The sequence below is a fragment of the Arvicola amphibius genome, chromosome 1, assembly GCF_903992535.2.
Source record: "Arvicola amphibius chromosome 1, mArvAmp1.2, whole genome shotgun sequence".
In the NCBI taxonomy this organism is placed as follows: Eukaryota; Metazoa; Chordata; class Mammalia; order Rodentia; family Cricetidae; genus Arvicola; species Arvicola amphibius.
In genome coordinates this window covers 75,748,154-75,775,733 of record NC_052047.1, presented here as the reverse complement: position 1 = coordinate 75,775,733, position 27,580 = coordinate 75,748,154, and the positions used below count along the sequence as shown (strand labels likewise).

The following is a 27,580-nucleotide window of genomic DNA, read 5'->3' as shown; positions in this document are numbered from 1 at the left end:
GGCTTGATTTCCAGGTCCATGAACTTTAGGAAGCTCATTTTATTTTAAAATCTTTCAGTATCTGCTGTTTCACTGTAGTAGGAATATGACTAGCCCTTGTAAAGGACAGATTAAAAATTGAAGCGTTGGATTTACTTGTTCCCATTACTGAGATTCCCATGGTTAAAAGTGCATCAGAGCCCTGGCTGAATCCATGAGGCAACCATGCCCATTCATTGACTCAGGCATTCCATTGCTTCTCTATTGACAGTGCATCTGTGGTCCCAAAAGGACAATACTCCCAAACATAATTGGTTACGTTTTCAAGTTCTGAAATTTTAATAAGGGTGACTTGGCAGTTTGTCAGCATTTTTTGCTGACAGTACTTTATTTTTAATGCTTGATATTTCACAGCCTAAGAATCAATTATTCTAAGAAGTAATAACCTGCATTTTATGTCAGTTCATCACATTTCCCAGGGGAATATAATATCAGAATGAAAAACAAGGACTGGGGAGACAGCACAGAGATAAGATTCCTACCACCAAGCGTAGCTCCCTGTGTTTGATTCTTGGAGCCCACATGTAGAAGGAGAGAGCTCCCACAAGTTGTCCTCTAATATCCACATGACACTCATGCCCTGCTCCATGTGTATGTGTATGTATGTGAACACTCACATACACAATAAATAAGTAAATAAACAGATAAATGGAATAACCTGAGATTCATGCTGGGAATGAGATCAGCTGGTACCCATAGATGCCAGCAGAGATGTAAAGTATCTAGAACTGAGAACTATACTAACATCCCTTCACTGATGGTGCAAAGAGAAGATGTGGATAGAGGAAGTTTTCCATATTTCCTCCTATCTGATATGTAACTTCTTTGTGGATACAAGAAAGCCAGAATCTCTTTATTACTAAAAAAATAATGTTACCCTTTGAGGGCAGGAACTGGTAGACAAGGTCTTGTTGGCAGTGAGAAGCTGAACACCCCTCCCATTCAAAAGAATCCATGAGTTTAGAGGATATTGACAGCACCCCACAAAACTCAGCAGTAAAATCTAAGTACCAGGTTAGAAGAGAGATAAAAACTTCACACACACACACACACACACACACACACACACACACACACCACATGTGTGCACACATACATACATGTACACAAAGTTGATGATTTTTCTACTCAGGCATCTAGATTTTGAAAATGAAGACTTATTTATGTAACATGAAGTAAAATAATACTGCAGTTGCCCACTTTTGGGTCGAGGGTATAATTTATTGGAAATCACAAATAAATCTTGGAATGGGGTAGCATCTTTCCAGTGTTCCTTGCTCCCATGGTCCAACCTTAGGTGTGCTCCTTCCCACATAAGGCTGCCTGCCAGGGGCCACCAACAGCACCACACAGACTGACTTCAACTTTGCAGAAGAAATGGTTTTAGCATGAAGAAGTCAGTATTTTCCCACATCTAGAGAATCATATCCAAAGAAGGAGTAAATACATATATATCTCTTTGATATACATGTTTGAAGAGGATGTTTCTCAATATTTTAGTTATAAAGTTGAAGGGCACGAACAGTAGGCTATATAATTAGAAGATTCTAAACTGTATATCTTGAAGAAAGTATTTTCTAAGACACCATAGTAAACATGAATATATGATAATTTATGTCATTTATGAACCTAAGTTATTGACTTTCACAAAATCATTAGTATAATAAGTCTATTTTCACATAAAACTATAAATGTCTGATCCTTGATACAAATACAGATGGTCTGAGCACCCTGAACACTTTCTGCAACCTGGATCCCATTTCAAAAAAAAATTGAAGACTTTGGTCCTAAAGAAATGAAAGATATTGATAGTGAGGTGGGGCTAAGAGATAACCCAAGTCACTGGACTGTCTGTTAATAGTAAGTGAATTAAATCTGTGAGCATGGAAAAGGCCAATGGGAGGAATAGTCTCATTTCAACTTGACTGTGCTGCCTTCCAGACTTTCCTGAGTTGTTTCAGGAAATTTATGGAATTGTGCCTAAAAGAGACAAATGGCTGCCAATCAATCTTTCCAAATTGTAGCTGAACACTATGTACATGAAATGTTTAAGCATGGGAATGGTTGGCTATGGTGTACTGTTGGGTGAGTGACTTTGATATGGGGTATGACTGGTTTGATGTAGAGTGAACTGAGATTTGGCATTGGGTGTGGCTGGTTTGGTGCAGACTGAGGCTGGATTTGAAACTGAATGTGGGCACTTTAGTATTTGACTTGGTATTAGATGTGATTTAATGTTTAGTGTTAGAGTGGTGTTGGGCGTGACCACTTTGGTATAAAATTTGATGTTGTATGTGTCTGCTTTGTTGTTGGATTTTCGTGTTGCATATGGCTGGTTTGGGGCAGAGTGGTGTGGGCTGTGGTGTTGAGCGTGACTGGTTTTGCATCTGGGGAGCAATAGCAATGGTTAGAAGACAGGACATCCTTTGGCTTAACTTTGAATCCTTCCTATTGATTCCATGTAGGTGTTGGACGTCAGGTGCCACAAAAGCCTCCCAGAGGCACAGCCCGGGGCCCACCCCAGTTAGTGCTCCCCCCGCCCCCACCCTACCCTCCTCCTGACACAGATGTGACAGAGCCTGTCACCTTTCCTGGGGAAGGCGCTGGTTCCGAGACCTCAGAGCTGAGACCCAAACGTACGTGCCTTTGTTTCCATTCCAGCTGTGTGTTGGCCCATCTGTCTTTCTGGTCACTACTGACATGAATCTGTTTCCAGACATCCCCTTCTTGCTTTTGGACATCTGTACCTTTCCTTTCCAAATTTCTTTCCAAATGCTCAATGCAATGCATCTAGCTTCAGAGCGAAGGCACTGTGAATACCACACAGTGGCCTGGAAGAAAGATGTGGTTATTTCTACTTCTGTGAGACTTTAGCTGAAGATGTGCTTGTGGGTATTCCGTTAGGGAGGAGCTGATGCTCTTGGGGTTGGGAGTTTCCTCAGAATGTGTTCAGAGAGCAACAGCCACCGGCAGAACAAACTTTGCCATTTTGCTGAGGCTCTCTCAGGATGGCTGTGGATGTGTATCAGGGCAGTCAGTGCTCAGGAACTGGGAGGACACCACTTGTAAGTCAGCTGTGAAACTCGAGGCCAGTGGGTAGGCACTGGAATGCTGCTCTGTAGTAAAGAAATTTAGAAGCCCAGAGAGGAAGCAGCTTCTGTCTAGTCATAGTCAAAATCAGAGTTCTATTGCACCTGCATCATCTACACACACAGCCTCTTGGGATTCTTTTAATAAATGTTAATAAATATGTATAGCATTTCCCCCTTGAGATGGATAAGAGACTAGCGTGCTATACATGATTGGAAGGCATCACCCTCATGCCAGGCCTGTGACAGTGTAGTGTAGTCTACATCACAGCCCACGTACACCAGTGGAGCAGTGTCACTCCGAACCAGCCCAATTGCCACCATCCTTGCAACTGTGCTCCGTAGGGAGTGTGTGCTCTTCCACCATCGCATTTTCCTTTTTCTAACTTTGGAAATGGCAATTGCCTGCTCACTAACTTACCTCCTTTCTTCAGTCAAAATAATGGTGATTCAGTTTACCTTTCTCCACAAATAGTTCTTCTTGTGCGCGCCAATTATTCTTATCTTCTTTATGTTGCACATACCTCTTCATACAAATGAATTGTTGTAAGGTATTTGATAATTAACAATCAACTAGCACCAGGTGCTGGTAGTACACACATTTATTCCCAGCACTCAGGGGGTAGAGGCAGGTGGACCTATAGAACTAGTTCTAGGACAGGCAAGACTACATTGAGAAACCCTGTCTTGAAAAACAAATAAAGAATGAAATAAAAAAGAATCAACTAGAGATGCTAGAGAGATGACTCAATGGTTAAAAGCAACCGTTGCTCTTGTAGAGGACCCAGTTTCCAGCACCTACGCAGTGGCTTACAACTATCGGAAACCTTCTGATCTTCATGGACACCAGGCAAGCACATGGTGCATATATCTGCATGCAAGTCAATTACTCATACATATAAAAATAAAAATAAATCTTTAAAAAAGATTAGTGAGACACCAGTCAGGGAAATGCTAGCTATGGTGGTATCAAGTAATTGTGGTATCTCTAAAGAGAAGGGTATTCTCGGCCCCCTCACACCAAAGTGCACGATGATTTCAGAGACCACTTCTGTGACTATTTTCCTGACTCACGTCTCCTCCTTGTGGGACAAGTGGACAGGAATAGCTGATGAGCACAGTAGAGTTCATGTTGTCAAGAAAGAACACCCACATGATCTGCAGTGGAGTGTTCTACAGAGGGTGGGAGAGCCAGGTAAAGACCCAGCTCCTCTCCCCTGCTTGCTTTTCTTCAGACACATCCAGCAGCTTGGTTGAGGCTTTAGGCAAACAGGATCTGGGATGAGCTTACAGAAGCCCTCACTGGGCTTGGGAGGCAGAACTTCCTCCTTCATTGGTGGCACTATGAAGACATTTCCCAGTGTCCTGAGACTTCCTAGGCAGTCTGAAGGCTGTGGAGTAAAGCATCAGACTTGATTTCTTCTGGTCTTGTGGCTCAACTTCTCATCCTTTGGTCACTGCCATCTGACTTTGAGATTATTTCTCCAAGTATGGCATTTCCTTAGTCCTCCACATCCTAAATCACCTTTCCTCCACCCTTCGTTATCCACAAAGATTCACATAATAGAGAGAAGAATAGGCAGAGGTAGAGGCCTCAGAAACCATTAGATGAGAGTCAACAAATGCCACTTTGTTCAGTCACCCTTGACCCTCAATTCAGTCCAACCCCTTGGAGGAAGCCTGAGGCCACGCCTCTCTCCTGACTGTATGTGCACCAGAATCTCAGGCATCCAATGCAGAGCTTAATTAGTAGAACTGGTCTGCCTAATGTTTACGACATTGAAAACTGGGATCACCTGCCCAACCAGGCAGACTACAACTTGCCTTCTTTGATTTGGGATTCAAAAAATGAGGGAAAATAGAACCTTTGTATTCTTCTCTTTCTTTCCATAAAGCAGATATCTAGTTACTCCTCATTCTGATCTCAAGAAAGGCAAAAGTGGTGAGCATATAAAGTGTCTGGTATTAATTTATGTCCATATAATATGCTTCTCACCTGCTCTCCCAATCGGACTTTTGGCCTTTGGGGGCTTCCTGAATGCTCAGTAGAGATATTGTCATGCTAGCTTCAAGCTCTTCTGTATCTTCTCCTGCTTCCAGTTCTAAAAACTTCATTCCTTTTAAAGGAATTACCCTGCCCTCCGTGGGAATACATCCCGAGTATCTCTGAGGGCTAACTGGTCCTCCAGGAATCTCATGTACAAGGTCTCATGTGGACTCTCCCCTAGCTCTGCCACCCTAAAGAACTGAGCTCAAATGCCTTAAGTAATGCAGTGACCCTTCTCACTATCACGTCTCAGGCCCTCTCTCTCGCTTTGTCTGTCCCCTGCTCTTTCCTCTCATTGTGCTGAAATCATCTGTAGGGCACCTTTGGCTTTGGAACACCCTCTGTGATTTGTGTAACAGAAGTATATATCACTCAGGTGTTAGTCTTTCTTGGAAACAGTAAGCTCAACTGCCCTTCCTAAGCTTGAGAGCATTCCCAAAGCTAGTAGATGATGGATGGGTATGCAGATGTGGGGAGGCAATGGGAAGACACGAGATAGGTTCTCCTGTTCTGTCCTGTGTCTTGATAGCTCCCATTCTATCTTTCTGTTTCAGCTTTTCCCTCACTTCCTCCTTAGCCTTTATAAAGATTTCATCTATGTCCATGAAACCACACGAACCTGTAATGGGGAAAATGGAAAGCCAGTATCCATGTGTTTGCTCCCACACAGATTTGGGACTTTTGAACGTATTTGGACTCAAAGGCTCCAGAAGCAAGAGAAAGTAGCCATACATTAATGTATGAGTTCTGCTTTAAGATCCCCTCTGTCATTGCCTGTTCTCTAGCTCAAATTAGATGTTCCCAGCCTCAATCCAGATGCATATGAACTCTGTACATTCCAGCGTGTCAGACAGACAGCATTCTCTGTGTGCACCCTGCTGTCTAGGAACAAGACTGCCAGCCTTCTAGCTTGAGTTTTTCTTGTTGTTTCTATGTGCTCACTCTTTCGTGTCCTGTTTTACATGTACCTAGTATATGCCTCAGGTAGCTGGAGGCTGTTGTCTTATATTTTTGTTCATTTTACAACTTGGTGCTTGATGTAGTAGAAACCGCTCTTCCATTCAGCTTCATTAAGGTGAAAATCACTTGAAAGTAGAGAGAATTCATCAACACCATCCTAGTTGTACCTTAGGATATCCTCAGTGAGTCCACAGTCATAAAAGACCTTGTCCATTTTACTTAAGAAAGATTGACCATCTCAGCAGAGTTTAGTACACCAATTTCGGCTTGCTTATTTTGTTTTACTTGGAGCTAGTCCTTCAGATGTGGTGAATACCTCTAGAATGGTCCCCAGTAATGTCCTACTTATTAATCTCCTTTCCTGGCCCCAGTGATTCCCAATAAAGAGAATGTGACAAAGTAGTAGGGAGACTCTTGTCACTTCCAAAATGAGCAAAGAGGATGGCTGTGGCTTTAATCTTGGATATCTCTTATTCTTTCCTTCTGGAGAGACCTGGCTGCCATAGGCAAGCTACTTTCATGAGACCCTTGGACAAGGAACTGAAGCCCTGTGTCCACTGAACACAAAAATAAATCCTGCCGGCAGCCCCACTGAATCAATGTGGAGGAAGATATCTTGCTGGTAGAGCCTGAATGTGAGTCCCCAGCCTCATGATGTGTCTCTTGTGGGAGATCTTATGCCACAGTCACCCAACTACATGTACCTGGTTTCCAGGCTTACTGCAAAGTGGTGAAGGAAGAAATGCTATTGCTTTGAGCTTCTGGATGCTAGAGTATTTTGTTCAGTAGCAATGGATAACCAAGACAACTGGCAAGGAAATGAAGCCTATCTTCAATGGCTGGTGCCCCTCAGTGAGGGAAAGTCATGTCACAGAGCAGGAGTGTCAGAGAATGGCCCAAACCAGAGATCCAGGTTCTTTCTGCACCTTCTTTGTTACTTTTGGGGCGATTTCCTCCTCAGGCCTCAAGAAGAGGTCTGTGGTTCTTTCCTAGGTTACATCATGACACCAGACTCTTCAGAGAGAGATGACTATCTCTCTTAATCCCCTCTGTAGGAGGAAGCAAATTCAGAAGGATTTATCCATCTCTTTGATCACACTGGAAAATGCAGTGGCCCAATGTCTGGCACAAATGATATCACCTTAAATGAACCAAGCTCATTTAGACAGAGGGGTTGGAACCAGCTCTCCTTGAGGGATGTGGAAATTGATGGGTGGCGATGGGGTAATGTGGTTAATGTTGCATATACAGTCAGTGGTATCTGCCATGCTTGTTAGGAGCCTTCAGTTTAGTTGCTGTCTGCATAAGGTATGCTGTGAGTGGGTGTAAAGAGAAGGTGCTATCTGTTGGTAAAGGACACATGAAAGAGTAGTCTCAACGGTATCACAGCCAAGAACCTGAAAGCCCAAAATCACCAGGAACAGTCCTCCTGAGGAGGAACAGTGTCATGCAAGACAAGGTACCTCAGACTTGGCATCTACCTGTATATCTCATTTTCTGCTTTTACAGAGCAGACAAATACTGATAAGAGCTCCTGGCATCAGAATGTAGACATCCTTCCTCATCTGCACTAATCTGTTTCATAGTTTCAGCTACATTATCTGAATGAACTGGAAGATTCCAGACATAATTCATACATTTTTAAATTACATTCTCTCCTAAACCTTGTGATGAAATCTCATACCATTCAGCTCTATCCCGCCCAGGACCTGAATCACACCTTTGTCTCTGTCTACACACTGTTGCTGCGACCTAGTCATTAGTGTCACTTGGTAGCGTCTCTATTTTAAGGTTGACTGTCAGGATACTGCAGCACCCAAGTCCGAGTAATCCTTATTTTCCTTAACGATGGCCCCAAAGTGGGAGTGGAATGGTGCTTCTTTTAAGTGGAAGAGAGAAGTAAATCATATGCTGAAATTGCTAAGATCTATGGTAAAATAAATGCAACACGCACATGCACACGTATATATCTATGTCTGTGTATAGTTCAATCTCAGGAGTTTCTGGCATCTGGTGGGGGCTTTAGAACACCTACCTTCCTTATGGATGGAGGAGGCTATTGTATGCCTTTTCGGTATCCAGAAACTAAAGTGTTTGCCTTCTAGATAATCTTAGTAGTAAGAAAATAGAAAAGAAGTGTTGTTTAAGGTGTGTATCGAACTCATGAGTCCTAAGAATGTTGAGTGTCATTTAAAATTACTCCCTGCTTTAGAAACATTCTTTCCTGTTCCTAAATAAGTTAACTATAATCAAAACTCAGCCTTTGAAAAGCCAACAGAAGGCACATGTGAAGTTGTCTCTGCCAGAGAATAAGTTCTCCCCTCTACCAGCCATTGTTGTACATACAGATAACGTTCCTTTTCTGTGAGCCTTGCAGTCAGCCCCTTCATGGTCAAAACGTCTTTCAGATTCCGCAGGGATTGATGCCACAGGAAGAAAAGTAATTAGGCTCTGTAGCTGCCCAAAGCCCCACTCTTGTCACCAAGTTCATCTCTAACATGGCTGTGTGTGGAAGAAAAGTGATTAAGCTCCGTATAGCCTCCCAAAGCTTCATGTTACCAAGTTCATCTCCAACCTAGCTGTGTGTGAATGGTTCTCAACATAATTGTAAGAGCAGGAGACTAATAGGTCTCTGCTCTGTATTCTTAATTCATATCAGTGTTTTCATATTTCCCATTAGGTATCACCTTACACGACTTACACATGCAAGCTCTTTGAATGCATGTCTAAACCAATAATAATGTGTGCCTTTGGATTTTGCTTCCTAGCTTTCTAACTAGCTTCCGTTCTGCTAGCATTTGAATCTGCTCTCTGAATCACTTTTGTGGAATCATCCCATGAATTGCACTGAATTGTTTGTTTTGGGGATTTACAGTACAATCATAATTGGGCTATTAATGGCTCATCAATTACAAATTCCAGTTAGAAGGCCCTGGGGATTTGAAGATAGAGCACATGGAGCTTATACTGAAGCATTGCTTTAAATATTTTATTTTGTAGTAAATTTCCAGTGACTGTCATTTTCTTACACATTTTCTTGTGCATAGCTTGGGGAAAAATAAGTCTTTCTCTGAATGTATGTTTACAAGGGAATTGGCAACGAATCATAATGGCACAGGAAAAATAGGTCATTCCCCTGTTCTCAGCGGTAGCAGTCACCATCGTGTTATTTCTAGCATTTTGATTTTAAATTGCAATCACTTCTGGGTCTTTTAGTTAAGATCATGTGTAGAATCCTCCTATAAATTTGAATAGAAACCCTGTTCTATTCTGAACTGGGGGAGGGTGTGGAGGAGAATTCAGAGAAAGGAATTACCATTTTGAATTACAAGTTGGTAATTTGAATTTGATTGATGCAGAATTAACAATAACAATTCATACTCCAGGCAAGTGACTCAGCAGAGGAGCTAAGCACAGAGAGATTTGGAGCACACTGTGGTGGTTTGTAGATGCCTGCCTGTAATTTAACTGCACTTTGGGCACAGATGCTCCCAGAGGGCTGCTGGCTGGTGACGAGCAGAGAGCCCAAAACTGGTGAGATGAAGCAAGACTTTGGTAGATGTTATTAAAGTTGGATCAGTGGTCCTAAGTCATCTATTCTCTTGTACTAAAATCCACCCATCCCCCTACTAAATACAAAATCCTTCTGCTTTTAAAAACAAACCCATTCATTAAAAAGCTCTTTAAGTCCACAGGTGGGTAGAGATCGGAGCTGGCTCAGGAACCTTGACTTACCCGTTTCACCTATTGATTTCAGTCTTTCCTGATCATGGCAAGGGAGCTGGCTACACAGCTGTTCTGGCTGCCATGGGAAAAGGCAGAGCATCCAGGAAAACAGGAAATAGATCATGAACGAATAGCCTTTTCCATAAAACAGCAGGAAATTATTGACTCTGGGAGCAGAGCCTGTCCCTGACTAGGTTTTCAGCTTGTTATTTTTGTACCTCGGACATTACTATCCCCACCTAGACCTAATATTGGATGCTTTTTAATATAGACTCAAGGAGAGCTATAGTCTGTATACAGCAGTGAGGGGAAAAAAGAAACTTAGGAGCTCAGTTCTTGTTGCTTATGATTCTCAGCACTTTATAAGGTATTGAAAGAGAATTAAAGAATTTAGTGACAATGCAATAGCATGGGCCTGTGTCAGATCATGAAAGTATAACATTAAATTTTCAGTAATTTTGTAAGCAAATTGCTAAGTAGAATTATTAATAAAAAGGAAGATTGTTAAGGGTGAAGTTTTTGTTAATTCTTTAAGAATTTCATACAATGGGTTTTGATCTTATCCCTCCCCCCAAATCCTCCCAGATCTTCCTCTTCCATGTGCCCATCAAAATGTGTCCTCTTTTGGTTGTTGGTCATTCCCATCAAGTACAGTTTGTGCTATCCATATAGTATTAGATTTGTGGCCTTTCATTGGGATATAGTTAACCTACCAGGGGACATACCTTAAAGGAAATTGAGTTTCTCTCTCCAGGCAGCTATTGGTTGTCAAGAAAACTCCTTAGCTAGGGATGGGCCTTCCTGCCCAGCTCCACCGTCTCCATGCTGGGATGTGGCCTGGCTTGAGCTCACGCATGTCTTGTGCATGCTGTGAGTTCATGTGTGCAGCCATCCTGCTGTGTCTTGGAAACAGTTTCGTTTAGTTATCCACTGCCTCTGGCTCTTGCTATCTTTCTGTTCTCTCTTCCACAGTGGTCCCTGAGTTTTGGGAGGAAGCAGTGTGATGTAGATATCCCATTTAGGGCTAAGAAGATATAAAGAGAGGAAGGATAGAGCACCATGCCACAAAAGGATAGTGGGGGATAATGAACAGGAAGGGATAAATGGGGTGAAGCATGGAAGAATAGGGTAAAGGAGGGAATATAGAGAAGGAGAAAAACACTAATGCTATTTCAGCAAAGTCATAGGAAATCTACTAGTTCTTAATATATATACATACACAAATATAAAGATTTTAAATAGAATTACTCTGTAACAGAGCAGCAATAATGCCACTGCTAGGCATCATATCCTTACTGATAAAAAGCCTAGTAACAAATATGGGTTATTTCTTTTAGAATTGTTGGCCAATGTGGTCCTAAAGACCCCAGACATTACAGGTTATTATCAATGCTCTTGGTTCCCTTGAAGAACTTGATAGTAAGATCCTGTTGCTGCAGATATCACAAATTGGAGTTATAGAACATAGAAAAATCAAGCCAGTGCTCACCTTGAAGCCTCGTCTCTACCAGCTAATTTTTATAGCTCTGGAAGGTACACCAGAGGAGAACAGTGATTATCAGTATTACGCAGCTGTGACCCCTGCAAGCCACAGTAATAACTGGCCTGGCAATACTTGTAATCGTGGCACAAATGTCATGCGAGCAGCCAATCATTTTCTGATTAGATTTAAGGCCTGCTCCACAACATGAAACCTTTACCTGGCACCATTATTGAAAGCCTATGGCTAAGCAGTTTCTAGGTCCTAGAGAAGAACCTACCAGTATTTCTTTGCTAAATCACATGGTATTAATCCAACTCTTAATGGCTTACTGTTATACCCACAAATTAGTACAGAGAAGCTTATTTTTGCTATAAATGGTGATTAAGACAGAGATACACAATTGTTAAAGGTACAAAGAAAAAATAAAATTATATTTTGGCTACTATAAGTTAAGGAATTTGACAAACATTAATGAAAGCATTCTATCAGAATCAATTGATTATATAAAACTTATAAAAGCAGTATTACATATCTCATTATTTCTTATAAATATTGGGCTTTCCATCCTTAACAAAACTTGTAATTATTTATGCTTTTGCGTCTATACAGCTGGTTATTATTTACCATCATATCTTGAGAAAGAAATAGCAAATATAAATAGAATGGAGAAAAAAAAGTAAGATTGTTTAGGAAACCTAAAGACAAGTTTATCTTAAATTTTCCACAAGTTAATTAAACACCACATTGACTCAATAATTATACCCTTAAAACTATGGTTGTGTGTCTTAAATCCTTAACTTGTAGAATGAAATTAAGTTAGGAATACAACTTTTTAAATATGAAGTGTTATACAAACTTCTTTCTGGATTCATATCAATTTAAATCCTTCTAAGAAATAAGGAATGGATACATTGGTTTTTTTAAGGAATTGTGAGAAAAATATTAAGTAACATTGCTTTCTTTTATTATTTAAAAGTAAATAAGGTCCATGATTATCTTCGTTGGGGTTTCCGTTGCTGTGAAGAGACACCATGAACATGGAAACTCTTATAAAGGAAAACATTTAATTGGAGTGGCTCGTGTAGAGTTTCAGAGGTTCCGTCCATTATCTTCATGGTGGGGAGCCTGACAGCATGCGGGCAGATGTGGTACTGGAGTAGCTGAGAGTCCTACATCTTGCAGGAAACAGGAAGTCAACTGAGAGACTGGGCAGTATTCTGAGCATAGGAAACCTCAAAGCCCACCCCCACAGTGATACCCTTCCTCCAGCAAGGCCATACCCACCCCAACAAAGCCATACCTCCTAATAGTGCCACTCCTTATGAGATTATGGAGGCCAGTTACATTCAAACTACCACAATGACCTTAGCATTCCTATGTGTCTTAGGGAGCCATGTGCAATGGTATAAATTTGAAGTTTTTGATTTCTGTCCCTAACCTTAAGACTTCAGACTTCAAACTACTGCTCTTTAGTTGTCGTTTCTGTCACAAGTCAGTCTCATCCTAGAGGAAATAAAATAGTAGGACTAAAAAGAGCTTAGGACCTTTCAAAAACTGTCTCAACCTGCACCGACACCTCATGTCTATCTCCAACTCAGTGAACTCTGACCTCTGAATCTATGCTTGATCTCTGCCCAATATCACCAGCATTAAGAAGGGATATCTGAACTCAAGAACAGTACAAAACAATACAATCTGTTTTTCACTGGTTCTCCAGGTAGCTTAGTCATTTTCCCCAAGAGGTAGTCTTGCTTAGCTGAAGAGTTATTGGCAATTGATGAAGAACTACTGGGAGTGACAGAGTCAGTTTTCTTCAGGGATGCATCCCCTGGGAGGCTATCCATGCCCCCAATGGATGGTCCTATACCCGTGCACATGCTGGCAGTACTAAGTGAACCCAACAGTATCTTTTAAAGGATACAGGAAATTGAGAACAAAAAAAAAAATGGTGGGGGAATAGGAGAGGAAGGAGTTGAAAAGGATGAAATGGGGAAGGTAGATTTGATCAAAACTCTTAATAAGCATGTATGAAATTCTTAAACCATAAAAAACTAAACTAAAATAAGTGAGGTATAGCTTTTTCCTTCCAACTAATAGGTGTTATTGCCTGTTTTATTTGGTGACCCGAAAGACCTGCAGTGAATGATAATGGTAGTTATAACACTGTTTTCACTGGAGACAGAATTCTACTGCTGGATCAATAGACCTATCTAACAACAAACCAGGAAAAGACTAAAAGAAGCAATGCTGTCACACGATGCTGACGTCAATTGGCCAGCACCACTCCATGTGCGGTGTTGAATCTCCAGGGGCTGAAGTGCATGGTATCAGCAGGCGCTTGCTCTACCAGGACTTTACATTCACTCTGCCATCTATTTCCTCTACAGTTTATTGCTGTGCTGCGTTCCCTGCTCATGGCAAGCGCTCGTGATAGACAGGTCTCTTCCGGCCTCAGTCTTTTCCTGGTGTCTCTGCTGTCCCGGCTCTGATGCTGCTGTCATTCTGCGTCCTTCCACTTTCAGGACAAAAAAAAAAAAAAGCTCATTTGTACCCCCTTTACTTTCTTTAGAATTTACATATAAATGAAAAAATGGCAAAGATTTGCTTAAGGTTCATATTTCTTTGAAGGAGGTAAAGACTTTGAGATATAAATTTAAAGTTGGTAATATTGATAATATTGATTTATTTGACCTTCACTGATACATGCATCTCTTCCTGCGAAGTCCATTACTTTACTGTTGATTCATACTTTTCTTACTTGGGGTTCTTTTCCAGAATCTAGTCTCAAAAGTAGGTTGTATACATGATTTGTCGGGTAATTTCAGTTTGGGAAGGATGGAAATAGTCTATCTACCTTGTAAAACAAAGTGCTGAACACATGAACTCAAGACCTAGGATATAACCCTCCCCACTTGGGCATTCATGGGCCCGACTCCTTGGTGTGTCTCCAGTTTTCCTGTTACTCTTATCCTCTGCCATTTGACTACTTTCCATAAAAGGGGAGAATGGGAGCTGTTTCTCCCTTCATCTGTTCATTGTTCACCTATCTTTTTCCCACTAGACACCCATCAAGCACTTACCTGATGCTAGGCATTGTCCCACTATCCAGAAGAGTAGATAGCAAACACATGGGTTTTACTTAGCTGTGGAAGGAAAAAAACAGTGGCTCAATTTGACAAATACTGGTCCAAAGATTTGTACAGATGACAAAGGTACCAAAGAGTGTAACAACTATGTCTACAAGGAATGTTTGGGATCTTTACGGAGTCCAAGATGCCTCTGCAATCTTGAGGAAACTGACAAACTCAGTCATCGTACATCTGTTACTGTCACCTCTGTCAGTCCAGAAAGAGAAGGTAAGGGTCATCATATTGGAAGGTTCAAGGTTAAGCAGAAAAGACAAATGTTCCTTGTTTTCTTTTGTTAAGTTTTATGAGTGTTCAAAGACACAATTGATCTAGAGAGGTTTTCATGTTTCTCTCGGAATCTTTTAAAAGGTTGTTGCTTAGAGGAATTTTTATTGCTCTTGTCAATCACAATGAAAACATTAGCTAGCAATTGTTCTTATTGATCGTAATGAAAACATTAGCTAACAAATACAGGAATGATCATAACAGGTGCTAGTATATGTAATAAACAAATACAAGCTAGAAGTACATAAAACCAATGTAGTGCCATGCATTGGAAGAAAGAGCCAAAAATGATAGGAATTTCTCTCTCTCTCTCTCTCTCTCTCTCTCTCTCTCTCTCTCTCTCTCTCTCTCTCTCTCTCTCTCTCTCACTCCACACCCACATGCACATTAGAAAATGATTTCTCCTTCTCTTTTCTTTCTTTTTCTTTTCTTTCCCTTTTTATTTTGCATTGAAATAAAGGACTTTTGTCTGATAAGTAGCAGTCATTTGACCTCAGATCATTAAGTGGAGAAAATCTAAACAAGAAAGGTAATGTTTATAAAATGTTGGGAAAGCATTAGGATTTATGAGCCAGACATTAAAGCTTGTTGAAGATTGTATATAATTACAGCAATAAGCATTTGTGTAAGAAGTAGCTATTATGCTTAAGAAAGATGGCAGCAAAAATTCTCAAGACAAAACATGAGTACAAAAGGGGAGGGTGATAGTGCTTATGAAGTCATTGGTTAAAGAAAAAGAGATATGGTGAAAAATATACTTAAGATGAGTGGAAGTGTGGGCACACACACCCCACAAAGGGAGAGTAGTTCAGTACGTGGCAAGCACAACTTGACTGCATGACTCCACCTACTTGATCATAAAGTCACCTAAGGCATGGATGGTAATCTCTGACAATCCCCAACTTACATTTATGACAGACTACCTAAAAGTCTTATACAACATTATTCAGAACAGTTCAGTTAAAGTCAGGCAGATTAGCGTCTGCCGTGCATTATACTGGAGTCTTTTACAGATTAGAAACATTCATTTGCCCCAGAGCATCTGCATTTCAGAAAGGCACTCCTCGCTGACTTACTCCAGACCCCATCCATGACTTTGTGGGTCATGCCTTCTCCTGATAAGCCAGCCGGAGGGAAAACATGTTGATATCTAGTCTCCATAATGTTGTGCATGCTATCTGTAAAAGATGAGAGTTCTCATGTCCCGAATGGAGACCCACAAATCAAGCAGACTAGTAACTGGCTTGTCCCCTTGCACTTTCATGGAAAAGAAAGCACCCTGGAGAATATGTGTTCCATAGCAAATGCTCAGGTAAAAGAAAATTAACAGTAATTATTCATTAATTATAATTAGCTTGAAGGCTTCGGGTTTTGCCGTAGAGAGCATCTCTACAGTGGACAGTGGGACACAGTGAGTCTGTAAACTGCATGAGTTTCCACTCTGGATTCTGAAATCTTCTCATTTTATGTAAAAGCTGCTAATTTTGCAGCTGAAATAATTTGGAGACATTTCCCAACTGTTTACTCACTGGTATTTCATTTTCGCACCCATTATAATCAATCACACATTGCATCTGTGTTTGTGGTGCTTATCAGCTGCTAATTTTCACAGTTTTCGTGTTAATTTGGATCTATAATATGATTCAGTTTGTTCACAACTTTTATAGTTCATATAATCGGATTCAAAATATTTCTGTGCACAGGCTAACATTTCCCATAATCAAACAAACTTTTTGAGATAGGGACAGGATTATATTTTCCAAAAGTGAAAATGGCAGGTAAAGGCCTTTCACACAATGATGCAAGGTGCATTCAGACACCACAATCAACTACACATTGTTAAGGCTTTGGAATTCATCTATTACAGAGCCTTTGCTTCCTGTCTCCTTGAGGGTGTATGTGCATGTGCACACTGTAGCATCATTCAAACCCAAGGAATGTGGATCAGGGAAATTGCTCTAAGTAGTATCCCCTCATTAGTCACAATGGTTAAACAACAAGCAAACTTCAAACATTTCACTAAAACCAAAGACCTAAACAGTGAAACTACGCAGATCAGGAGTCCCTTTTGGGATGGCAGGAGGGCGGGGGTCATGTTTCTCTTCAGTAGCTGGATGGAGTTAGTAACTATTGACTGAGTAGTCCTTTATATCATTATTTCTTTGTTTGTTCTATCTGTAAGTGACCACAGTGACTTCTGACCCTTTCTTCTTCTTCTTAAGTAAATAGTCCATTTTATCATAGTGCATGAAACTCCATAGGAGTCAGAGACTGCCAGTATTCTCCAGCAAAGAAGAAAAGGAAAGGGAAGAGGACACAGAGAGGAGGATTATGTAGACTGGATAGACCGTATGCAGATTTATAAATTGGGTGAAGGGAGAGAAGTGAGGGAACATAACCCAAACCTGAGTCCAGCTAGAATAACTGATGCATGCCACACGTTCTTCTTGGGCCTGGAACAGACTAAGGTTAAAGAACAAATATATCCTCTGCTGGAATATAGCAAGAAGTAGCCTTGAGGAATGTAAAATCCCCTGCCTCACACAAATCCCAAAACAAAGGAGACTGGGGATGGCAAGAAAGCATATGTGTGGTATAATTGCATGGCCTCACTGTTCCGCATAACTTCCTGTGCTAAAGTGTGCTTTAACTTGGAGTGCCAGTCCCTCTAGAGGGTATGTGAAGCCTTCCACACAGACTGTGCCCCTGCAGGGAACCTGGGCAGCAGGTGCCCATGTGCCCAGGCTGGGAACCTTCTGGTCCCCTTGACCCTGACATTCATATTGCACCTAGGTCTCTTGAGGTGCTGCATTTCCAATAAGAGAATTAAAGGGAGAGTGACTGTGTGCTTGTGTCTCACAGTCAGGCTCCTGACTGTCTGACCGTAGGTGGACAGAGGTGTAAAATTAAGCATATGCTATTAATAGAGCTGCTGTTTGCACAGGAGAATGGGTGGTTCTTGGTAGCAATAGAGAACCTTTGTTCTCATGGCCAGTTTCTCTTTGCTGTATGCTGTCTGCACCCTGAAGCACCTCACAGACAGTCTCTCTCCCCACCGTTCCTTCTTCTATTTAGTCTTCTCGTAAATAGGCAAACTCCTCTTAATCTATACCACAGTTCCTCAAACATCTCTTTCTGTTATGCATAGCCATTTTTACTCTGCAATTATGTCTATTTTGTGCACAAATAAAACATTATTTATATATCTGCATACACCACCTTATGTCAGTATTATAAATCTAATGGGAAAATGAGCAAAACATACTTTATAATGACATTGTAAATCAATTAATAAGTAAAGCCCCATCCTAGTAAAGCTTCTGATTAGGAGATTGTTGAAGTGAAGATTATTACACGTTGAAATTAATGTCCTTAATGATAAAGTTGTCTTGATCTTGGGAGAAGGGAAACTAGTCTGGCTTGTTACAGTCCATGTAGTCATCTGGATGTGTTATTTTAAATGAAAATGCAGATGTGCAAGCATGCACACAAGATGTTGCCTTCTCTCCTGCTCTCCGTTTCCATAGGAATCAGGAGAGTGTTATTAGTGCCATTTTCTCCTGCCAAGAAAGCATAAATGCATTTCTCATACATATGTCAACCTCCCTCTTTGTTATCCTAACCCCACTTGACAGCCAACTGATAGGGCTAGCTTCAACCAGTCTCCTTCTGACCATCTCAGGAGTTTGTAGAGCTGGTGCCAGGGCAGAATCTTTCCAGGCTCCAGTGCGGACCAACTGCTGATCAACCCTCATTCTTTGCAAGCTTGGCAGGTCCCTAAGGGTCTGGTTTAATTTAAGGTATCTTGGAAAACAAGTGGTTTTATCTGCTTATATGTATCACCACCAGGGGGAGCTCTAGTTATCCCATTGATGGACGGCTCTGCAGAATGGAAACAAAGATACAAAAACTAAACACCAGGGCTTTGCTTTTATGCCAGTATTATGTTGCAGCCAGTCGCACAGAACAAGCAGGCTTGGTGACTACAGTCTTAAAGCTGATCCCTCTCTAGTCACACAAAGAAGAAAGTGAAGCCAAAAGAATCAACTGATTTGCCTAAAATCACACAATTAAGGAAAGGCCTGTACTCAGCTTGGTAGATTCTCCATCTGCTGTGGCTGGGGTGAATAATAGATCATGTATCTGGGAACATTATGTATGTGTGCATATATACATGTGTGTGCATTGTTGGGGTATGCATGCTTATTCACTGTATCTCTGTATAATGTATACATAGACACATGCATAATGTAGAAACACACTGGTACACATTGTAAACACATGGATATGCACACACAACACACATGGGTATTCATACCATATACATGCATGTAATACATCATTGTTGTAGGCACACTATATCTATTTATCTCTCTATATATTCATAATACATATAAAGACATAAGTGCATTTTATGTGTTACATGTCAATATATGAGGTTAGTATAATATGTGATATTATTAGTTTGTGGATGCCAGTTCACCTCACACACGATATTCATGAACCTGTGTTTGGCTTTGTAAGAACGGTGACGCTGTTCACTTCGCTTTCCCAGAAATCATTGTTGGCCCCCTTTGTTGTCTATTTCAGGTCCCTTACTGCTGTGACCAGATACCCAACAAAAAAGGCATTTAAAGGAGGAAGCCTTTATTTTGTTCTTTTTTTTAATTTTATTTATTTATTTTTTTAAAACAATAGTTTCCCATTTTACATACGTATCCCAGTTCCTATTCCCTCCCCTCCCCCAGCTCCCCACACCTTGCTCCCACCCCACCCCTCGTCCACTCCTTGGAGAAGGTAAGGAGAGGAAGCTTTTATTTTGGAGCACATCTTGAGAGGGGAATGGTCCATGGTAGCAGAGCACATGCATGAGGCACTAGTCTAACATTGCTTCTGTGATTAGGATGCAAAGAGTGGAAGGAAGCAGAGTCAGCTACAGAACACCAAGGATCAGCCCTAATGAGAGTTTCCTCCAGGGAGGCTCCGCCTCCTAAAGTGCCATAAGCTTTTAAAGGAGTGCCTCGAACCAGGGACCATGTGCTGAAATATGTAGGAAAATATTACGCCTTATATCAGACCACCATTGTTCCTAATTTGCCACTGAAAGGAGATTTTAAAATTGAGGAGAACATGATCAAATGGCTAAAATGGAGAGTTATACAGCTTTGGGTGGGGCCAGAATCTCCTGCCGCCATATTGGTATGCGCATTTCATCATTCATCTTTACGTCTGCATCCCTTGGCTGTGTTGTCTGGGGATCGCCTGACACAGAGAGGGCAGCCTATGGTGGGTCTACAGAAAGAACCCTGCTGGAAATGGGCAGTGTTTTGTGCTCCATGGATTCACCCTTTATAGGGTAAAGGTGTGAGATAAAAGTAACTACAGGTTATGGGCTAATTCTTTACTACAACCCTAGCAAGCAGCGCTGCTGTTAACATCCTCAGTTTACAAATAAGAAAACTTTGGCACAAAGATAAGTAACTTGTCTCAGCCAAAAGACAAGTTAACGCTCACTTAAGGCAAGCCTTGTTTCTTGCCAGCTGGGTCCCACACACTGATCTTGTGTCTGTTTCCCCTTTACCATGTCTGCTAGTGAGTGGCCAGGTGTTGTGCATCCACTCTGACTCTCCCCTCTTAGATGCAGAGGATGGCAGCGACGGGCAGTGGTAGTGTGCATATTTGAAGCTCTTAAGTCCACCGCCACCAGCTGCGCTGTGTTAAAACTCCAGCCAAAAGCAAGTACAGAAATGAGCCAAGGCACTAGGCTCACATAGTTTCCCACATGTGGACACCTCTCAAGATGAGATTGTGCTAGATTCTTCTCCAGAGCCATACCGCACAATGGTCTTCTGCCTTGCTGGAGCTGCTATGACATCATAGCACACTGGCAACTTAAGCCGTGCATGCTCCCCCAGCTTTGAAGGCTGGAAGTCTATGATCGGGATGTCAGTAGGGTTGGTTCTTCAGGAGGCTGTCTCATTGGCTCATGGATGACATTTTGTCTCTTTGCCCTCATAGCTCTTTCTTCTATGTTTTGGGCTCTGGTCTCCTCATTTTTTTAAGAATGCTACTCATACTGTATCACCCCATGAGGCCTACCCTGACTTTTTCACTCCTTTTTAAAGACCTTTTCCACATAATGTCCTATTCTGAATTTGCTGCAGCTGTGGGATTTTAGAACAAATTTTGGACCATAACAATTGCTGTCATCTTTCTGTGGTTGCTAAGGAGACAGTAGAGGCTGCAGAGAGTGTGATGTACCCATGTGTAATCTTGGAACAGTACTAGACCCCGACTGTAGGGCCTGGACCCTATTCCATGTCAGTACCTTGCCACTCTCCAGATACTAGCTGTGCTGATCTTGCCCACATTTGTCATGCATGGTCTATGATGCCCTGTCCCTGAAATAGCCATTTTCCTGCCTTTACTCTGACTAATTTCATCCTCTTTGACAGTTTATAGAATGTCTGCAATTCTGATAACACTGAGTTCTCCACTGACTATCAGAGAAAACCTGTCAATCCCAGGACAAGCTTCCAGAAACAATCAGCATGCCCTACACCATACTGTCATCAGAGGCTGCTCTGCTTATGCCACCCCATTGCCCCATGTACCTCTCAGCCTCCATTTGCATCTATCAAGCATTTGTGAATTCACATGCACCTGTGTGCTCGTGCACACACACACACACACACACACACACACACACACACACACCACGGTTGAAACTTATCTTGGGTCTTGGTTGCATTTGAACTTTGGGTTTTACAGATGCTTCATAGTTATCTCAACCGTTACTTCCTATTTCTCCTGTCTTTTGCAGAACATTGTAAATATGCTTCATATTTATAAACCTCCAAATGTTCTCCTGAAATCAGTTACTCACACTCCTCTACTGTAATGAATTCTATCCATCTTAAAGGTTACCACACTGTCACCAGTTTCTGCCAGCTAACAGGACTTCTGAGGAAACTGAGCCAAGATATTAACCATTAGCCACAGATTGTGTTGCAGACTTCTCAGGCAAAAGGGCCCTGGAGACCCTGCTCCAGAGCCTGGCAGCCTCTGTGTTTTGCTTAGACTTGTTTTTGTGTGACCTATGCAAGGCATCTTAAATTGTTCGAGTAAACTGCTGAATCAGTTAGTAGCTCTTAATTATAACTTTAAGAAATGACACAAAATGTGTAACATTAGGTATTTTCCAGTGCATGGTCCTGTAGTGTTGAGATAGTCACACGGCTGTGCAGCAGACCTCCAGGTCTTCGCAGTCTCTGGAGCTTCATTCTACATCCGTTAACGTCTGTTTTGCCCTTTTCCCCAACCTCTGCCAACCACAGTCCCACCTTCTGTTTTAAAGAATGTGATGCTCGGGGTACTTCATGTAAATGGAGCCACATAGCATTTGTCTTTCTGCCAACGACTCATTGCCCTTAGCATAACACCCTCAAGAATCGTTCATATGGTAACATAAAGCAGAACTGCCTTCCTTATGAAGACTCAACCACTCCCATTGTTTGTATCTGCCATGTTATCTTTCTTCATTCATCCATTTACAGATATGCAATTTGTTTACACTTCTCATCAGAAATAACTCCGGGGAACATCGATGTACAAATAGCTCTTCAGAGCCATGCTTCCATTGCTTTTCATAACAGATCCAGAGATGGGTTGCTGGAATGTCACTCAGTATGCCTTTTGTCTCAGCCACTTCCAGGAACTGTGACTCTAGAGGTGGAGCTAGCTCTCTTAACCCAAAGTAAGTCTCATGAGAGCTCCAGAGTCAGGGTGACTGATCCATGCAGCTGTTCTTTTAGACCAGAATGCAGTGACCAAGCAATAGCAAGGACAGTAAGATTGGATTGGGTCACTAGGACCCCTGTGCTGGAAAACTAAGCTGTTTCTCCAAACAGGAGACTTAGAAATGATGCTGAGCAACCCCAGCTGTGTCTACTGGAGTCTCTCCAGATAGGCAAGCAGGCTAGAGTCATACTAGTTGGACTAACCTTTTAACTCTGTTATTGGATAATCTCAAGCAATTTAATCGCTCTCTTCCAGAGTTTCTATGGGGGAAAAGGCTGCTTTTGAGAATTACATAAGCAAATAAATGCACAGACATTTAGAACAACAATCAGCACTGAACAAATCATAATTAGTATGAAAATGGCTATAATATAAGATGCAAGAAATTATACATTAAAATTTAGACGTTTTTGCTTCTTATGAGATAAAGAGGCAAGGCAACACCAGCTTGTCTCTGTGACAGTGTTAGGATATAGCAATGCCTATGTCTCGTAAGAGGCTACTGGCACTCTCTATATCCTCTGAGCCCCAACACTCCTGTCCCCTAGCCTGTCTCTCACAGATGTCCCAAGATCTCTTTCAATTCTGTTCTCAGATTTCTGCAAACTAGAAAGAGTAAGCAACCCAAGTCCTCACTGTAGACAACAACAAAAAAAGTCAGAAGAAAAATGTTGATCATGTTATGAAGTAAGCCCCAATAAAACTTCATTTTTGAATATGGAGCAAAATTGCTTTTCTCTTTTTTTCTTAAGATGTTGTCTTTGCATGTCTCCTTTGAGAGAAATCTTAGAGTATCTTTAACTGCTCTTCAAAATGAATGCCTTGCACCTGGGGAGCTCCTGCCACTTCTCAGAGAACCTGATGTCCCAACCACCCACTCCCACTTTGACTGTGAATTCTGGATAGCATGTCCTTGGCAGATAGGAGCTAAAGAGTGGCACTTGTCTGTACCCACTTTTCTTTGTACTGTAGAACATTCCCAGCTGTCTTAGCGCCCATGAGCAAGTACCAGTCTTTCTATGCAGCAACAAAACACAGGAATAAATTAGCCCTGGTATCCCCTGGAAGCACTGCAGCCAGTGTTTAATTGAGATGCTTCGAGTGGATGCTTCTTGCCACTTCAGAGACACACTGACATTAATTGGAAGCTTCTCTCCTGGTCCCTACAGGCAGGCCCAGTGCTGGTCACAAAGCCTAAAAGTTAAGCCTGAGCCAGCCCTACTGCTACACCGTCCACCAGTGTCTGGCCAGAGTAGCTGATTCCCCAAGCTACAGAGAGGCAGTTGAGCTCTCAAGCATGTTGCCATGGCTGTGACTCCTGCACCTCACATGGGACAGATGAAAGAGGCAGGACGGGAGGGAAACAGGGAGGCTGCTCCAAACAGTCATGCTGGATATGCAGTTAGGGTTGCACCCTGGGAAAGCTGATTTGGGAGGAATCACACCATTGCTAATTGTGTAATTTGTTTTCTGAACAACTTCAAAGCATGAGGAGCATAATACAGTTTTTATGAAATAGGGATATATTAACCCTGACTACTGTTTAGCCCTAATGACTTAGGCAGTCACACAAGTATTCACAGAGAACACTGGATGCCGAGGTTCCTTATGTGAAGTGGTATAGTATTTGCATGTCACCTACATAACCCTCTCATAAATAGTTTAAATTATCTCTAGATTACTTACACTACTCAATATAATGTAAGTACTATATGGATGGCTGTGTTGTTTAAAGGAAATGACAAGAAAACGGTCTATACATGTTCAGTCTCAAGTGCTTTAATAATATAATAATGCTTTATTCATGAGGCTTGTGGATACATAGAAATACCTGCATGTATTTTACACACTCACTATTTCGGGAGAAGCTGAATTAAAATAGAGACTGGTTCATGTGTAACTGGAGACCAGAAAACCCTACTATCTGCCATCAGCGGGCAACAGCCTCAAGAACACCAGAGATGTGAGTCAGTTTGAGTGTAAAGGGCCTCAAAGCAGGAGCTCTGAAGGTGATGAGACCTGGAAGTCCCCAGGCAAACAGAGCAGTGTATTGTCTTTTGCCCTGAGCAGATTGAATGCTGAATTCACTAAATCCTCCTTTTCTTCTACTCTGTAATAGTTAAAATGCTAATGTTCTATACCTCAGAAATACGTTGTTTACTTGGACTCATCAGATGACATGTAAATAGTTGTCAGGAGCTCACCCCTCCTCTCATCAGCTGGACCACATGGATGTCTTTAAACCACACTCGATCTCCACAAATAGATACAGACAAGGTCATGAAATCAAGTAACACAATGCAGCTCTACTGCACAATATCGAAACCTTAGTCCTTCCTTCCTCTAGGGGCAGTGACACCTTTGAGATGTGTCTCACTCTTTCCTGGAGTAAAATTAATAATATTTACACACTGACATAAAATGTCAGTGACAGTACATGGTAAGGAAAGAAGACCAGAAGAAAGTGATACATTTTTACATAATTTGTGTATGTCTAGAAGCATGTTCCTAAGAAGTGTGATTGTAGACGTTTCTCTAACATTGTTCATGGCATGAACTGGTATTTCCAGCATCCACCTTCATTCTATAGCCCTTCTTGACCTTTATTAAGAGCCTAGACTGGTTTTGGTGGATTATTTAGTGAAATAACCCAAACCTGCCTGGAATGGATTAGGATAGTTTTCCATTGACCTTAATCATAGGACATTGTAATTCTGAGAATTGCCCTAAGGGACAGCCTGTGTTCTAGAGAGATTTTGTCTCCTACTTTTCTTATGAGGTCCAGTCCAGTTTCCCGTGGGTAGTCTGGATTAGTCACCCTAGCACCATCCTCACTGTTTCTTAGCCTTCAAAGATATGAAGAGCCAGAGTGATGGTGTGAGCAGTCTTAAATTTCAGTTCAGTGAAATTATTGTTGTGTCTACTCATAGAACTCTAGGATGAAGAACCTTAAGCCTGCAGAACAAAGGTATGAGAGATCAGGAAGCAGAAATTTTGTTAGTGGGTAATTCGGGAATGATGGTAGATGATACCACTTCAGTTCCACCCCTTGAATCCCAGCTATGGGGAGGAGAGCATCATATATTGGATGCTCTAAGAGTTGTGCTCAACATCTTATTCTACCTCAGTGCTATCTGCGTCTCCAAAAGACCACAGTTCTACCAGGATGTCAAGAAACAGGGACAATTGGTCAATTTCTGTAAGCTTGAGTCCATCACTGACACAAAAAATAGTGCAAAAATACTGCCTTGAGACCATTGAATGTAGAGTGAGTGGATATATCTATTGTGGGTTTATATATCAAATTTTCTTCATACATTATAAAATTTTCTTATGTATGTGTCCTTTAAAAAAACAGACCAGAAGTAAAGCAACCAAATGTAATCACCATGATTATCCTAAGGATGAGTGTGGATGAGTGATTTTACTCCACCAATTGTTATTATTTTCTTGATTTTCTAATCCAGAGGGGTAAAATACTTACTTTAAGACCAAAAAAAAAATCCTAATAGAAACATAACCAGGTAAAATTTGGTGATAGTGCACCATACTTTCCTTTGAGGAAAGTGAGGGATGCCGCAAGTCCCTAAGGACTGACCTTGAAAACTTGGGGCTGGACCTCAGCAATCCATGCAGGTTATTTTGGGGATGGTAGTTTTGCTGAGGTGAGGTGTTTTCTGACCAATAACGCTGAGTTATTTTGGTCCACCATAATTGTGCGTTAGACAGGTGGTTTGTGTATGAAACGTTTAATTTACTGGCTGTGCAGTCTGTTGACTTGGGAATAGAGCTAGAAACATTCTATACAAGTTTCCCCAATGATGGGCTCAAGATGCTGATCTTGTCACCCTTACAAGCAGATACACATCACCAAGCCTGCTGGAGTGGCAAGAGGGCTCCGTGGGAAAATCACGGTGTGACTTTTCATGGTCTGTACGCTAACCACTCTCTGGGATTGCGTGGCCTTGGGATGGTAATTTTGCAGGGTATGTGTGTGTTATAGAAGAACACATTATATGAGCATAAATATTAGTCACTTAGATTTTCTTCGTGTATTTTATGGTATGTTTTTATTTTGGGGATCTCTGACACTGTTTAGGAGGGAACTTGTCTTGAAGGCAACACCTGTCAACGTGGTTTTCCATATTAAATATATATGCTTTTATTCATGAGTACAGACCCAGGCAGCAGTGTGAATAAATCATTTTCACAGTTTGTGCTAGTCTGTTGTCCCAAACTTTAGGCGATGTACACAAATAAGAAGGCAAAATAATAAGCTGGCTAGCTAAGCTGCCTGAGGCTGCAGCTGTGGGCGGTGATGTGCGATGGGTAATCCTCAGAGACCTAGGCTTTAACAGACATTAAGCATCCCTTAATCTCCCTGCAGCCTGCTTGCTCTTATATGTCTCTTCATGACACCACAATGGCAACCATATTTTGAGGGAAGGGGGTAGAATAATGAGCATACATTGCCTCTGAGACCTTGAGGACAGATATCCAAAATTAAAGTGTTGGTAGGCCCCACACTGACACCTATAGTGGTCTGATAGCTGGAAATGGAAAGTTTTAAGGAAAGGGTAAGTTCCATTTTGCTTCTATTGCATCCGGTGAAAAGAAAACATAAGAAAGGATGTGGATGCTGATATCCCTTGGACTCCTTGAGAGTAACACCAGTCTCCATTACCTAGGGTTCTGTGATGGGGTGCAGACCCAGAGCCACTCAAGCAACATAGGAGAAGGGACCTCAAGAGATTCTAGAGCTAGAGCAAAGACAATCCGCCACTAGATCAGGAGAATGCCATGGAGACCAGAATTCAGGAAGTCACTCACCTCTAGGCCAGCCAGTCAAAAGAAGGAGAAAAGTAATGTAATAATCTCAATTGATCTGGAACTTCATAGCCCCTTTTGCACCTTCACGCAGGTGGCAAAAGTCAACTGCATGGCTCTGTTCAGTAATAGGTTTATAATGTGGTCCGAATCTAAGACAGAAGCTAGAACATCTTGTACTTATTCTACTGAACAG

General features: G+C 41.6%; 1 protein-coding gene across 5 annotated transcripts in view; it reads left to right on the top strand.

The window, feature by feature from the left end:
• Positions 1-27,580, top strand: part of Cobl (cordon-bleu WH2 repeat protein) — a 227,651-nt gene that overhangs the window by 154,951 nt on the left and 45,120 nt on the right. For 3 of the 5 annotated variants that reach the window (XM_038345836.1, XM_038345845.1, XM_038345827.1), the window contains one exon: positions 2,505-2,675. The exons of the other annotated variants lie outside the window; for them this stretch is intronic. In XM_038345836.1, the coding sequence (XP_038201764.1) occupies positions 2,505-2,675 (171 nt within the window). The remainder of the gene's footprint in view (positions 1-2,504; positions 2,676-27,580) is intronic. 5 annotated transcript variants of the gene reach the window in all.